This window comes from Salvelinus alpinus, chromosome 14 (assembly GCF_045679555.1).
Source record: "Salvelinus alpinus chromosome 14, SLU_Salpinus.1, whole genome shotgun sequence".
Classification (NCBI taxonomy): Eukaryota; Metazoa; Chordata; class Actinopteri; order Salmoniformes; family Salmonidae; genus Salvelinus; species Salvelinus alpinus.
Genome location: NC_092099.1, coordinates 12,789,830 through 12,804,260, shown reverse-complemented (window position 1 = coordinate 12,804,260; position 14,431 = coordinate 12,789,830). Strand labels below are relative to the sequence as shown.

Below are 14,431 nucleotides of genomic sequence, written 5' to 3'. Positions count from 1 at the left end.
TATGGGTTAGGGTTAGATTAAAGGTTTAGAGCTATGGGTTAGGGCTAGGTTAAAGGTTTAGGGCTATGGGTTAGGGTTAGGTTAAAGGTTTAGGGCTATGGGTTAGGGTTGGGTTAAAGGTTTAGGGCTATGGGTTAGGTTAAAGGTTTAGGGCTATGGGTTAGGGTTAGGTTAAAGGTTTAGGGCTATGGGTTAGGTTAAAGGTTTAGAGCTATGGGTTAGGGTTAGGTTAAAGGTTTAGGGCTATGGGTTAGGGTTAGGTTAAAGGTTTAGGGCTATGGGTTAGGTTAAAGGTTTAGGGTTAGTTTAAAGGTTTAGGGCTATGGGTTAGGGTTAGGCTAAAGGTTTAGGGCTATGGGTTAGGTTAAAGGTTTAGGGCTATGGGTTAGGGTTAGGTTAAAGGTTTAGGGCTATGGGTTAGGTTAAAGGTTTAGAGCTATGGGTTAGGGTTAGGTTAAAGGTTTAGGGCTATGGGTTAGGTTAAAGGTTTAGGGCTATGGGTTAGGTTAAAGGTTTAGGGCTATGGGTTAGGTTAAAGGTTTAGAGCTATGGGTTAGGGTTAGGTTAAAGGTTTAGGGCTATGGGTTAGGGTTAGGTTAAAGGTTTAGGGCTATGGGTTAGGTTAAAGGTTTAGGGTTAGTTTAAAGGTTTAGGGCTATGGGTTAGGGTTAGGCTAAAGGTTTAGGGCTATGGGTTAGGTTAAAGGTTTAGGGCTATGGGTTAGGTTAAAGGTTTAGGGCTATGGGTTAGGTTAAAGGTTTAGAGCTATGGGTTAGGGTTAGGTTAAAGGTTTAGGGCTATGGGTTAGGTTAAAGGTTTAGGGCTATGGGTTAGGTTAAAGGTTTAGGGCTATGGGTTAGGTTAAAGGTTTAGGGCTATGGGTTAGGTTAAAGGTTTAGGGCTATGGGTTAGGGTTAGGTTAAGGTTTAGGGCTATGGGTTCGGTTAAAGGTTTAGGGCTATGGGTTAGAGTTAGGTTAAAGGTTTAGGGCTATGGGTTAGGTTAAAGGTTTAGGGCTATGGGTTAGGTTAAAGGTTTAGGACTATGGGTTAGGTTAAAGGTTTAGGGCTATGGGCTATGGGTTAGGTTAAAGGTTTAGGGCTATGGGTTAGGTTAAAGGTTTAGGGCTATGGGTTAGGCTAAAGGTTTAGGGCTATGGGTTAGGTTAAAGGTTTAGGGCTATGGGTTAGGTTAAAGGTTTAGGGCTATGGGTTAGGTTAAAGGTTTAGGGCTATGGGTTAGGTTAAAGGTTTAGAGCTATGGGTTAGGGTTAGGTTAAAGGTTTAGGGCTATGGGTTAGGTTAAAGGTTTAGGGCTATGGGTTAGGTTAAAGGTTTAGGGCTATGGGTTAGGTTAAAGGTTTAGGGCTATGGGTTAGGGTTAGGTTAAAGGTTTAGGGCTATGGGTTCGGTTAAAGGTTTAGGGCTATGGGTTAGAGTTAGGTTAAAGGTTTAGGGCTATGGGTTAGGTTAAAGGTTTAGGGCTATGGGTTAGGTTAAAGGTTTAGGACTATGGGTTAGGTTAAAGGTTTAGGGCTATGGGTTAGGTTAAAGTTTTAGGGCTATGGGTTAGGTTAAAGGTTTAGGGCTATGGGTTAGGTTAAAGGTTTAGGGTTAGGTTAAAGGTTTAGGGCTATGGGTTAGGATAAAGGTTTAGGGCTATGGGTTAGGTTAAAGGTTTAGGGCTATGGGTTAGGGAAAATAGGATTTTGAATGGGAATCAATAGTTTGGTCCCCACAAGGATAGTAAAACAAACGTGTTAGTGTGTGTGTGCGGTAAAGTGTGTGTTTCTCACTATAGGTTAAGTGCTATGAAGCCCCTACTGATTCTGAGATCAGCTTTTTCAGCCGATGACTCCGGCAGCAGTACCAGCACCCTGTTGAGCCGTGAAAATCCAGAGGGAGCTGGAGGGGAATGGAGTGGTAAGCCCAACCCACCCCAGTCAGGGAGAGAGAGAGAGACAGAAGGAGAGAGCCTCTGCAAAAACAGTCCTCTCACTCCCTGGGGGAATCTCAATTGTATTTCCTTGATTCCTCGCATCTGCTCTGCTTACCTCCTCCTTATAACGCATCAGAGAAGATCCGATAGAAGCCTCCTTTGTACTTTGAGATGAAGACGAGGAGAGAGGACGTGAGGAATCGAGGAAATTCAGGTGAGATTCACCCCCTTCGGGATGGGCAGCACGTCACAGCGAACTGCAATCTGGGCACTGATGAAGGATATGTGGAGCAGGGGAGAGCGGTGGTGCGTACGTACCTCCGCCTTGACTCGATTATCTCCGAAGCACAGGTGCTGCAGGTATGCGGCGGCGTTGGCCTGCACCGAGGGGAACTGGTGCTGCAGCATATGAATCACCTCAGGCAGCTCAGGGTCACGCCACGCAAACTCCCTGGAACACAGACACAGAAAGAGAGATATCAGACACACAGACAGACAGGGAGACCGAGGGAAAGAGAGACAGGTGGACAGAAAGGCAGGGAGAAAGAGAGACAGAGAGAAGGATAGGGGACAGAGAGACAGATAGACCGATAGACAGAGGGATAGGGGACAGAGAGACAGGGGGATAGAGATACACGGGGACAGAGAGACAGACACACACACAAACACAAACATATCACTATGATGACATCACGCAACAACTATTCCCCCTTACCACAGGGCTGGGACACTGCAATAAGGAAATGACATCGACGGCTATTTACACTCCAGGATTATTGCTTTTCTCCCAATATAAAGGAAGATACTTCACTGAGGGAGTTTCATTTGGAAGACTCTAAAAGGTATGTCTTGCCTTGTGGACAATCACTGCCATGAGCTTCTCCCGGTTAATAGAGCTTCATTCATTTCATCTGCAAGGCCCATATCAATGACGTCTACTAGAATTTTCTACTGGAATCCATGAGCCTTACGACAAGAGAAAAGCATAGATTACAAAGTCTGCGTCTATTTCAGCGCGTGTGTTTCACGTTGGCCTTCTGACAAACGGAGGAAACGAAAGAAATGGAAGTGAGACAGTAGCAACGTGAGGTACACCACGTCCTCATCGTGACAGACTTGTGTTGATGTCTGAGGCGCAGGCTGTAATGCTCCTTGCATCGGTGTGTGCCACATGAAGCAAGACACCAATCAAATCAAATACTATTATAATCTAAACGACCCTGGAGGGGAGGGGCACAAACAGACAATACCAACCCCCTGGCTACATTTCCCCTGGTACGGAGTTGAGACCCAGTTGATGCAGGAACATGTTTCTCTCAGACTCTGTTAGCCCCGCCTCGGAATATGTCCCAGATGGCACCCTATTCCCTTTATAGTGCACTAGTAGTGACAAAAGTAGTGCAATATATAGGGAATAGGGTGTCATTTGGGACGCACACCGATCTGACCTCAGTCCGCAGTGCAACACAGACTTTGCTACCGCTCTCAGCTAGAGCAACACACAGGGGTGTGAACAGCGCTCCCTACGTGCCGGGTGAGGGGTTTGGTGCTCCGGGTCAAAAAACATAGTACACATGCCTCCGTAGCAAGAGCAGACGCAGCAGTCCACTGAATCTGAGGGTCCATTGTAGAGTGGTACGTGTAGCTTAATGGCTAAGGCTCTGGATGTCTGCCCAGGGAGGCTTTCTGTTTGACTAGTAAGAGGACACTAATGTTGACCCAGCACTATATAGGAGCCCAGTAAGCACTGTTAGTGCCAGTGGGTCATATTCAGTAGGTACCAAACGGAAGCAAACGGGCCGAAACGGGGAGGGATCTACCGGGATTCATCCAATAAGAAACCAAAGTTTACGTTTTGTTTTTGCTGTAGAACGTTTTGCTATGGTGTGCAGTCATGAATACGACCCTAGTGCCTATTGACCTGCTTACCTTGGGTCCTTCTGGATGCTGTCTATGGAGGGCGAGCGGGTGGTCCCGTCGTCCATGACGACTGGCTGCCGGGCGTAGTTGCCCTCAGAGGGCCGGTACTGGGCAGAGCGGTAGGGCTCGGCGTACGAGGCTGTCGAGTTCAGAGCATAGTTGCTTCTTTGGTACGTCATGGCATTGCGCTGGCTGGAGGTCCTCTGGAGGGTCCCCACACCTGGAAATACAAAGGAAAACAAGTCAGATTGATTTGAACAGGGAGACAGAGGGGGACACACCAGCTTCCAGACCTATACTTCACTAGACCTGCCTGAGTTAGCGAAGAGTAGCAGTGTTGTTCAAACTTCTTCACCTAGACTCAGAGAAGGTGTCCCAAATCGTACCCTAATTCCTTTATAGTGCACTACCGTTGACAACGGCCCATAGGGCTCTGGTTAAAAGTAGTTCAATATATAGGGAATAGGGTGCAATTTGAGACACACACAGAGACGTGTTGACCACAAGAGGTTGGTGGCACCTTAATTGTTGAGGACGGGCTCGTGGTAAAGGCTGGAGCAGAATGGGTGGAATGGTATCAAATCCATCAAAGACATGGTTTCCATGGTTTCCATGTGTTTGATGCCATTCCATTTGCTCCATACCAGCCATTATTATGAGCCGTCCTCCCCTCAGCACCCTCCACTGGTGTTGACTGGAGTATTTAGTGTTATATTAGGATCCCCATTAGCTACAGCCAAAGCTACTCTTCCTGGGGTCCACACAAAACATAAAACATCACATAATACACAACATTAATAGTCAATTACAGCTGAAGGACAGAAGTACATAAAATTACATAATACATAACATTAATAGACAGGTACAGAACCACATACTGTACATTTAAAATAAGAATAACACACTTTCATATTCTTATGCCTTAGCAATCCATACAACATGTACTCATAATAACAGCTACACTGCAGCCATCCATTTTCTAACATTTACTTACTGTTCAACTTGTAGGTCCTGATCCTCTCAGAACCAGTTGTTCTGTAAACACTAGGATGACTTTCACAACATTAAGAGCCACCTGTGTCCTTGGTTCTCCCATTTGACGTCAAGACTATTAATAATAATGTGATTCATAGATGTTATGGAATGCAAGTGCAACGAAAACAATGGAAATGCAACAATTCCTCCAGCTAAGGCTTCAACCACAGTTTTCACCCTAGCAACTGTGCTATTCCGTTCATAAATGAGCTACAGATGGAGTTTTCTCCCCGTTAACGGCTTCAATTTAATCCCTTACCTCAGCAACCGCGTTGAAGTTTCCTCCAGATAAAGTTTGAATTTAATCCTTCACTTTAGCTACGTACGTGGACTTTTTAGAGATCCATCACTCCAACAGAATCATAATTATCATCAGATGGGCTTCACTTATGTCCGTCTTCACGTCTAGGTATTTTTATTTAACCTTTATTTTGACAGGAAGTCGATGCTGAGATCAAGGTCTCTTTTCCAGGAGAAGCCCTGTATAGCACCACACCACACATCAAAATACAATAAACTACACATTCATATACACATCAAAATACACGGTATTATATGCAACAATACATGAAAAGTTCAACACAATCATAAGAAACAGACACATTCTTCAGTGAAAAGGTTTTCTGAAAACTGTCTGAAATGCCCTAGAGGCACCAATTCCTCCAATTTGAAAGTGTATTGTAAGATAATTCCACACGTAAGGTGCAAGGAAATTAAAGTCTGATTTACCTAACTCTCTAGACACCAAAGGAGTCTCCAGAGTTAACCAACCCTGTGAACGGGCTTGATGACTTGTCATTTTCAATCCTAACAGTGATGTTAGGTAAGATGGGAGTGTTCGGTGTGATCTACGTGACTTCAAAGAGGTCCAGCCAACATGTTGGTAAAGAATACAGTGAAGAGTAATAAAACAGTGTCCTGGAATAAAATGAAGGGCACTATGAAAATCCAAGAGTGTAAGAGAAGAGGCAGCTGCAATAGTATCATAATCAAGAACAGGTAGAAAAGTTGACCGCAAAATCTGATTTGTCTCTGTAAAAAAAGCCCACTTTAAATCTTAAGTTTCTTAACAAAATCTGATTCCTAGAGAGACAAGATTTGTTTCTTAACAAGCTCAGTCGTATCTCTTTATAAACGGTAAATCATTGTCAATGTATACGGGGACTCGTTTGATTATAGAACCATCCCATAAGTGATCCATCTGAGACAATCTTACGAGAACTTGAAGTATGTGTTTTAAATCAGTAAAAACCTTGTCACAGCCAGGTCAGCAGTCGGGCAATTGTTTACATGATAGTATTATCCACATATAGAAGAAATTCAAATGTTTTACCAGATTAACCAATATAGTGTAATGTGTTACAGTCTACCACCTGTAAAGGGTTAGCTAAGATATAGTGTAATGTGTTACAGTCTACCACCTGTAAAGGGTTAGCTAAGGTGTAGTGTAATGTGTTACAGTCTACCACCCGTAAAGGGTTAGCTAAGGTATAGTGTAATGTGTTACAGTCTACCACCCGTAAAGGGTTAGCTAAGATATAGTGTAATGTGTTACAGTCTACCACCCGTAAAGGGTTAGCTAAGATATAGTGTAATGTGTTACAACCTACCACCCGTAAATGCTTAGCTAAGGTATAGTGTAATGTGTTACAGTCTACCACCCGTAAAGGGTTAGCTAAGATATAGTGTAATGTGTTACAGTCTACCACCCGTAAAGGGTTAGCTAAGGTATAGTGTAATGTGTTACAGTCTACCACCCGTAAAGGCTTAGCTAAGATATAGTGTAATGTGTTACAGTCTACCACCCGTAAAGGGTTAGCTAAGGTATAGTGTAATGTGTTACAGTCTACCACCCGTAAAGGGTTAGCTAAGGTATAGTGTAATGTGTTACAGTCTACCACCCGTAAAGGGTTAGCTAAGATATAGTGTAATGTGTTAGAGTCTACCACCCGTAAAGGGTTAGCTAAGATATAGTGTAATGTGTTACAACCTACCACCCGTAAATGCTTAGCTAAGGTATAGTGTAATGTGTTACAGTCTACCACCCGTAAAGGGTTAGCTAAGATATAGTGTAATGTGTTACAGTCTACCACCCGTAAAGGGTTAGCTAAGGTATAGTGTAATGTGTTACAGTCTACCACCCGTAAAGGGTTAGCTAAGGTATAGTGTAATGTGTTACAGTCTACCACCCGTAAAGGGTTAGCTAAGATATAGTGTAATGTGTTACAGTCTACCACCCGTAAAGGGTTAGCTAAGATATAGTGTAATGTGTTACAGTTTACCACCCGTAAAGGGTTAGCTAAGATATAGTGCGTGTCCTCTGGACTTATTCATAAAATGAATAAATTCCCCTTGATATGGAGTTTCCTCCGGTTCTTGCGGATTTTTCTCCGGTTCTCTTACGGAGTTTCCTCTGGTTCTCTTATGGAGTTTCCTCCGGTTCTCAGAAACTTGTTTTGCCTTTCCATTTTCATTCCCCGCACCACACCCACCCAGCAGCATCCACCAGTCAAACACAAAATAAGAATACACTTTCATACACTTCTATTAAACGTTGCTCTCCTGAATAACAGTAAGCTTACCAGAGTACCTGGCATTATTTCCTCGTACCCCTGCACAACGACTCGCTACTGGTACCCCGTGTATATAGCCAAGTTATCGTTAGTCATTGTGTATTTATTATTACTTTTATTATTACGTGTTTTACTTTGCTATTATTTCTCCATTTTCTTTCTCTCTGCATTGTTGGGACGTAAGCATCTCACGGTTAGTCTACACGTGTTGTCTACAAAGCACGTGACAAATCAAATGTGATTTCATTTGAGACTATCACATCGCATTACGGAGGAGTACCTCCTTACTCTACCGAGGTCGTTGCTTACAATCGCTTCCTCTCAGCAGGCCCTGATATCCTGATGCCAAAGGCACATCTTATCTTGAACTTTAACCCAAACACCAGATGTGCTGCAGAGGGACATGCTACTGCTATTTAGGTCAGAGATGTTGTGCTGTGATGTGCGTTTTTTCTTTAAAGCTACTTTTGCTGCTTGCTTGAGTGATTTGAAATGGCAGGGAGTTCTATGCTATCATGGCTCTATATATATGTTCTATAGCCACATTTTCCATAACCAAATCCAGCTTAGGTCTACAGCTTAAGGAATGATTTGTACGAAATACTATGCTCTTAGTCTTCGATATATTCAGGACTAGTTTATGGCTTCCCACCCATTCTGAAACTAACTGCAACTCTTTGGCATAGGGTGTGGCAGAGGGCGTAAAGCCGTAACACGTCCGTTTTTCCGCTAACAGATTATGGTCAATAGTATCAAAGGTTACACCGAAATCTAACAGTACAGCTCCCACCATCTTCTTATTAAACCATTTATTTCAGCAGGTATTCGTGCCAGTGCAGTACATGTAGAACGCCCTTTTCTATAGGACTGCTAAAAGTCTGTTTGTTCATAGATAAATAACATTGTATCTGATCAAACACAATTATTTCCAACATTTTGCTAAGAGTTGGCAGTAGTCTTATTGGTCTGCTGATAGAACCAGAAAAGGGAGCTTTACCATTCTTGGGTAGCAGAATGACATTAGCTTCCCTCCAGGTCTGAGGGAAAACTTTTTTCTCCGAGCTCATCTTGAAGATGTGAGAAATAGGAACGGCAACATATTCCGCCAACATCCTCAGCAGCTTCCCATCTAAGTCGTCAATACCAGGTTTCTAATTATTGAGGGCCAGCCACAATGTTTTATCCACTTCCCCGCTAACTTTATGAAATGTTAATTGCCATTGCTTTTCTTGGCATTTTATGCATGCATATGATGGCCAACAGTTTGTTGTTGGCATTTCATGCCTGAGTTTGCCAATGAAGTAGTTTTCAAAATAATCGGTCACATCAAAGAGTTTTGTGATGAACGAGTCATCTGATTCAATAAAAAACAGTGTTGAATTTGTCTTTCTGCCCATCATTTCATTTCAAGTTCTCCAAAGCTTTTTTTCCCCCATCATAATTTAAATAATTTAGTTTCTTCTTCTTTATGTTGAGTTTAGTCACATAATTTCTCAATTTGCAGTAAGTCAGATGTGCAGACAGACTCATTACCCACTCCTTTTGCTTCCTTCTCATTCAACCATACAGTTCTTCAGCTCCTCATCGACCCACGGTGCCTTAGCAGTTCTAACAGTCACTTTCTTAATAGGTGCATGTTCATCAATAGCTGGAAGGAGCAATTTCATAAATGCTTGAAGTGCAGCGTCTGGATTCTCCTCATTACACACATCAGACCCATCCATCTTCTTTATATCTTCAGCATAGGAATCACTACCACACTTTTAGTATGATCTCTTATACACTATTTTAGGCCCTGCCTTTGGAACTTTGGCTTTTCTGGATAAAGCTATTATATTGCGGTTACTACATCCAACGAGTGTGGATACATCTTCAGGACAAAGTTCTGCAGAATTAGTACAAATATAATCAATACACATGGATGATATAGTTCTTGGACTGTTTGTAAACACCCCGGTAGCTTGATTAATAACCTGAACTCGATGACAGGCGTTGGTTACAGTGAGCTTCTTCTTTACGAGCGGACAACTCAATGAGAAGCAGTCTATATTCAGGTCACTCAGAAAAGAGACCTGTCTGTTAACATCACATACACTATCAAGCGTTTCACACTTATTATCCAAATACTGACTGTTTGCATTTGGCAGGCCGATAGCAGCACCCCAAAAGAATAAGCTTTAGATGTGGCAGGTGAACCTGCAACCAACCACAACACTTCGACAACCTTTGGCGTAAGATCTCCTCTGAGGTTCACAGGAATTTGGCTCTGAAAACATACAGCGACACCATATGCATTCCTGTCTCTTCTATAGATGTTATTTCCCTCTATTGCTACTGCTGTGTTGTCAAAGGAATTATCAAAGTGAGTCTCAGCGATGGCTAATATATGAATGTTATCTGCGGTTAGCAAGTTATTGATTTCATGAACCTTATTTCATAGGCTGCCTATTTTAATATGGGCTCTTTTTAGCCATTTCCTGGGTAGCTTATCAGAGATAAGCATCAAGTGGGAAACCACAAACAAAGCAAGCCTCAATCCGGGTGCGAGGCTTAAGCTATGAACCCCTCTGCTTGGTTCTCTCACCCCTTTCAGGCTTTTGGGTGGGAGGGTGGACAACGAGCCTGTCGTAGCAGATGTAAGCAATGTCCCCACGCTCTCTGTCAGCTTTAATGGCTGGGACCAGTTCTCTTCGCCTCTGGCGCACAGTTTCAGAGTAGTCGTCGTTGAGGACGATGTCGGTTCCTCTCAAGATCTTGGCACTGTCCATAACAGCCACCTTGTCTTTGTACCTCAGGAACTTTAGCACTATCGACCTGGGTCTGTCACCTGGATAGGTTTTTCAATCCTGTGGGCGCACTCCACCTCAATCTTCTTATGATCTATCGGCAGCTCTTCAATCATTTTCCTCACTTTCACCTCACACTCCGTCCAGGTCTCGTTTGGAGACTCTGGGATTCCATCCACAACAATGTTATTTTGCCTTGATTGTCCATCTAGTTAAGCCTGTATCCCTGTCATTACTAACATCGATTCACCGACAGTGTTGATGTCTTTCCTCGTGGACTGACAGTTAATTGTCATGCTGCTGCAGTCCTTTTTCAACTCATCAAGCTGAAAACACACAAAGGCTTTTTCACTCAAACAGCAATTCCTCCAATCTGGTTCCACTTAACGACGAGGGTAAAACAGCACTCCCATGATTCCACACTATATAAGTCTCCTTCTTCAAAGGAACTGTTTATTATTTTTTTTAAAGAGGTAGGATTAAGCCAGCCAGATCCTGCAGGTTTTCACAGGGCTGCAGTCTTGTAGTAGGTGATCCAGCAACACTCCTCTTCTTATCCCTCTCTCCTGTCTGCTTCAGCGTGGTCTGAGGCCAGCTCCACACAGTGCAGTGAGCTCGGCCAAGTGTCCGGCACAGGAATAGACACACACAGCCCTTCCTATCTAGGTGAAACCGCACCGGCTCTAACGCCAGCTAAGCTAACACATAAACACACCAACAGGACATCCTTCCTTCGAATCTTCCAGGCAATGGCAAATATTTAGTCGTCGAGCATCTTGACCGTGTCACTGTCCATAAAACAATGTATTTTCTGCCCCCTCTCTCCTCCTCGCGTTGTGATATTGTGACCTAGTTTCTCTCACAATATCACACACATACACTGTCTCACACACACACACACTCACACAGCCTGGCCCTTGACCGCCTTCCTGCTCCGAGCAGCACACATAGCCCACGTGACTGCGTGACAGCTTGACTGCTGCTCTCCTTTCCTCCAGTCACATTTCTATCCTAACATCCTGCAGGGACTGGGTCTGCATACGCTGCAAACACACACACACAAACGACACTCTCAGTACACACACACACACACACACACACACACACACACACACACACACACACACACACAGTCCCTCCCACCAGAAACAGGACGTCAAATTGAAGCGGCCCTCCAAAAATCAAATTTTTCACATCAATGCCCCGCTCTGCTTGGCAGTTCATAGGCCAGTCCAGACTCGCTGCCTTCAGGCTGTGCATACAGTGCATTCGGAAAGTATTCAGACCCCTTCACTTTTTCCACATTTTGTTACGTTACAGCCTTATTCTAAAATGGATTAAATCGTTTTTTCCCTCATCAATCTACACACAATACCCCATAATGACAAAGCAAAAACAGGTTTTTTGAAATATTTGCAAATTTATTAAAAACAAAAAACTGGAATATGACATTTACATAAGTATTGGCAGCGATAACAGTCTCCAGTCTTCTTGGTTATGACACTACAAGCTTGGCACACCTGTATTTGGGGAGTTTCTCTCATTCTTCTCTGCAGAATCTCTCAAGCTCTGTCAGGTTGGATGGGGAGTGTTGCTGCACAGCTATTTTCAAGTCTCTCCAGAGGTGTTTGGTCGGATTCAAGTCTGAGAGACTGGTCCTGAAGCCACTCCTGCCTTGTCTTGGCTGTGTGCTTAGGGTTGTTGTTCCGTTAGAAGGGGAACCTTTGCCCCAGTCTGAGGTCCTGAGCGTTCTGGATCAGGTTTTCATCAAGGATCTCTCTGTCTTTCCCTCGATCCTGACTAGTTTCCCAGTCCCTGCCACTGAAAACATCCCCACAGCAGGATGCCTGCCACCACCATGCTTCACCGTAGGGATGGTGCCAGGTTTCCTCCAGACGTGAAGCTTGGCATTCTGGCCAAAGAGTTCAATCTTGGTTTCATCAGAACAGAGAATCTTGTTTCATCTTGTTATGTGCCCTTTGGAAAACTCCAAGCGGCTGTCCTGTGCCTTTTACTGAGGAGTGGCTTCTGTCTGGCCACTCTAACATAAAGGCCTGATTGGTGGAGTGCTGCAGAGATGGTTGTCCTTCTGGAAGGTTCTCCCATCTCCACAGAGGAACTCTGGAGCTCTGTCAGAGTGACCATAGGGTTGTTGGTCACCTCCCTGACCAAGGCCCTTCTCCCCCGATTGCTCAGTTTGTCCGGGCAGCCAGGTCTAGGAAGATCTTGGTGGTTCCAAACTTGATGTGTCGGTCCAAACTTCTTCCATTTAAGAATGATGGAGGCCACTATGTTCTTGGAGACCTTCAATGATGCATAAATGTTTTGGTACCCTTCCCCAGATCTGTGTCTTGACACAATCCTGTAGACCAGGGGTGTCAAAGTCAAATGGACGGAGGGCCAAATAAAAAATTTAGCTACAAGCCGAGGGCCGGACTGTTCGAATGTTCATTGAAAATTTTTTAAATGACGCATATAGTCTAGTGAACCTAATTGAACCTACTGAAAACCTAACAAATATATTCCAATATGATCAGATAAATAAAGCAATATTTTCTTATGGCTCTGTCAGTAATCTTTAATTTTCAACAGACACAAAAGACAAATTTCCTTTATATAAAAATCCCCATAACATGAACATTAAATGAAAGAAACCGGTATTCAAGGCACCATCAGTAGCCTATATTTTCTATTTTAGCAAAAGTGGGCTAAATTTACTTCAAAGAAAAAAACAATAATAGCAATTTTCTATCATCCACTCAACTGAAATATTTTTAAAATATAATTGGATTGAAATACAATAAAATAAAGTGCAAAAATCTATTAATCAAAAACAACACTTTGTTTAAGGAGAAGTAACATGCAGTGAAAACAAATATTAAACTTTAACTTTTAAACTTGAACTGAGTAAAAACTCTAAATATGTGATTGCACAGTAATGTTCACTTGTTTGAGGTTGAGGGTGATACTTGGTGGTGTCCCATCTTTTCCACAAGTTCATCAATGTTCGGGGTAAGGCTCTGAGCTGAGGAAATCCTCAGAATTGAGTGGAGGTGTTCAGCAGTAAGTCGACTTCTGTGTGATGTTTTGTTCAGGTTCATCAAAGAAAACAGTTGTTCACACAGGTATGTGCTGCCAAACATAGACAACGTTTGAGCAGCCTGGATGCGCAGCTGGGGCATTGTGTCGGGGAGGAAACGGGCGAACTCCGCAGCACCCACTGCCGCATATTTTGCCCTCAGTGCATCATTGCATTGGAGGTCAATCAACTCCATTTGGAGGTTTGGTGGTGAGCTTTCCACGTCAACAGCAAATGGGTTACCGAGCAGTTCCAACCTGCTTTTTTGTGCTTCAAAGTCAGCAAATCGGCGTCGAAAGTCAGCGGCAAGCATACCTATTTTATCAGCCAACTGTGCGCTCGGGAACGCACTGGTAGAGAGCTTCTCTTTCATGGTCTGGCAGCTGGGAAAGTGGCTCAAATTTTCTTTCCGCATCTGCGTCTCCCACAGAGTCAGTTTGGTTTTAAATGCCTTCACTGTACTGTACATATCAGAGATGACATGATCCCGACCCTGCAGCTGCAAGTTCATTGCATTCAGATGACTCGTAATGTCACACAGAAAAGCCATTTCACACAGAAACATTTCGTCTCGGAGTTGTGTTGTGTCTTTCCCTTTGCTGTCCAAGAACAGACAAATCTCCTCACGAAGCTCGAAACATCTTTGAAGCACCTTTCCCTGGCTTAGCCATCGCACCTCTGTGTGATAAGGCAAATCACCATGCTCCGTTTCTAACTCCGTCAGAAATGCCTTGAACTGGCGGTGATTCAAACCTTTGGCTCTGATAAAGTTAACTGTGCGCGTGATGATGCTCATTACATGCTCCATTTTCAAGGCTTTACCGCACAACGCTTCCTGGTGTATGATACAATGATAAGCTGTCAGCTCACCTGTCGCGTTTTCCTCTTGCATCTTTTCCCGTATCTTCGCCACCAGTCCGCTCCTGTGTCCACACATCGCAGGTGCTCCGTCGGTTGTCAAACCCACGAGTTTTTCCCAAGGCAGCTCCATCTCATTTACACAGCAGCCTACTGCTCGGTGCGTCACCGTTGCATTGTGGGAAATGTAGTATTGGTGCGTGTAAAAGATCTGCGGGCTGCCGGCTTGCTGCGGTCTGCGG

At 43.8% G+C, this 14,431-nt stretch overlaps 1 protein-coding gene across 6 annotated transcripts in view; it reads right to left on the bottom strand.

Annotated features, from left to right (window-relative positions):
* LOC139538435 (plakophilin-4-like) overlaps positions 1-14,431 on the bottom strand; it is a 143,787-nt gene that overhangs the window by 27,335 nt on the left and 102,021 nt on the right. For all 6 annotated transcript variants that reach the window (XM_071340448.1, XM_071340449.1, XM_071340450.1 and 3 more), the window contains 2 exons: positions 3,868-4,078; positions 2,257-2,389 (listed from right to left, as the gene is read on the bottom strand). In XM_071340448.1, coding sequence (XP_071196549.1) covers positions 2,257-2,389; positions 3,868-4,078 — 344 coding nt within the window. The remainder of the gene's footprint in view (positions 1-2,256; positions 2,390-3,867; positions 4,079-14,431) is intronic.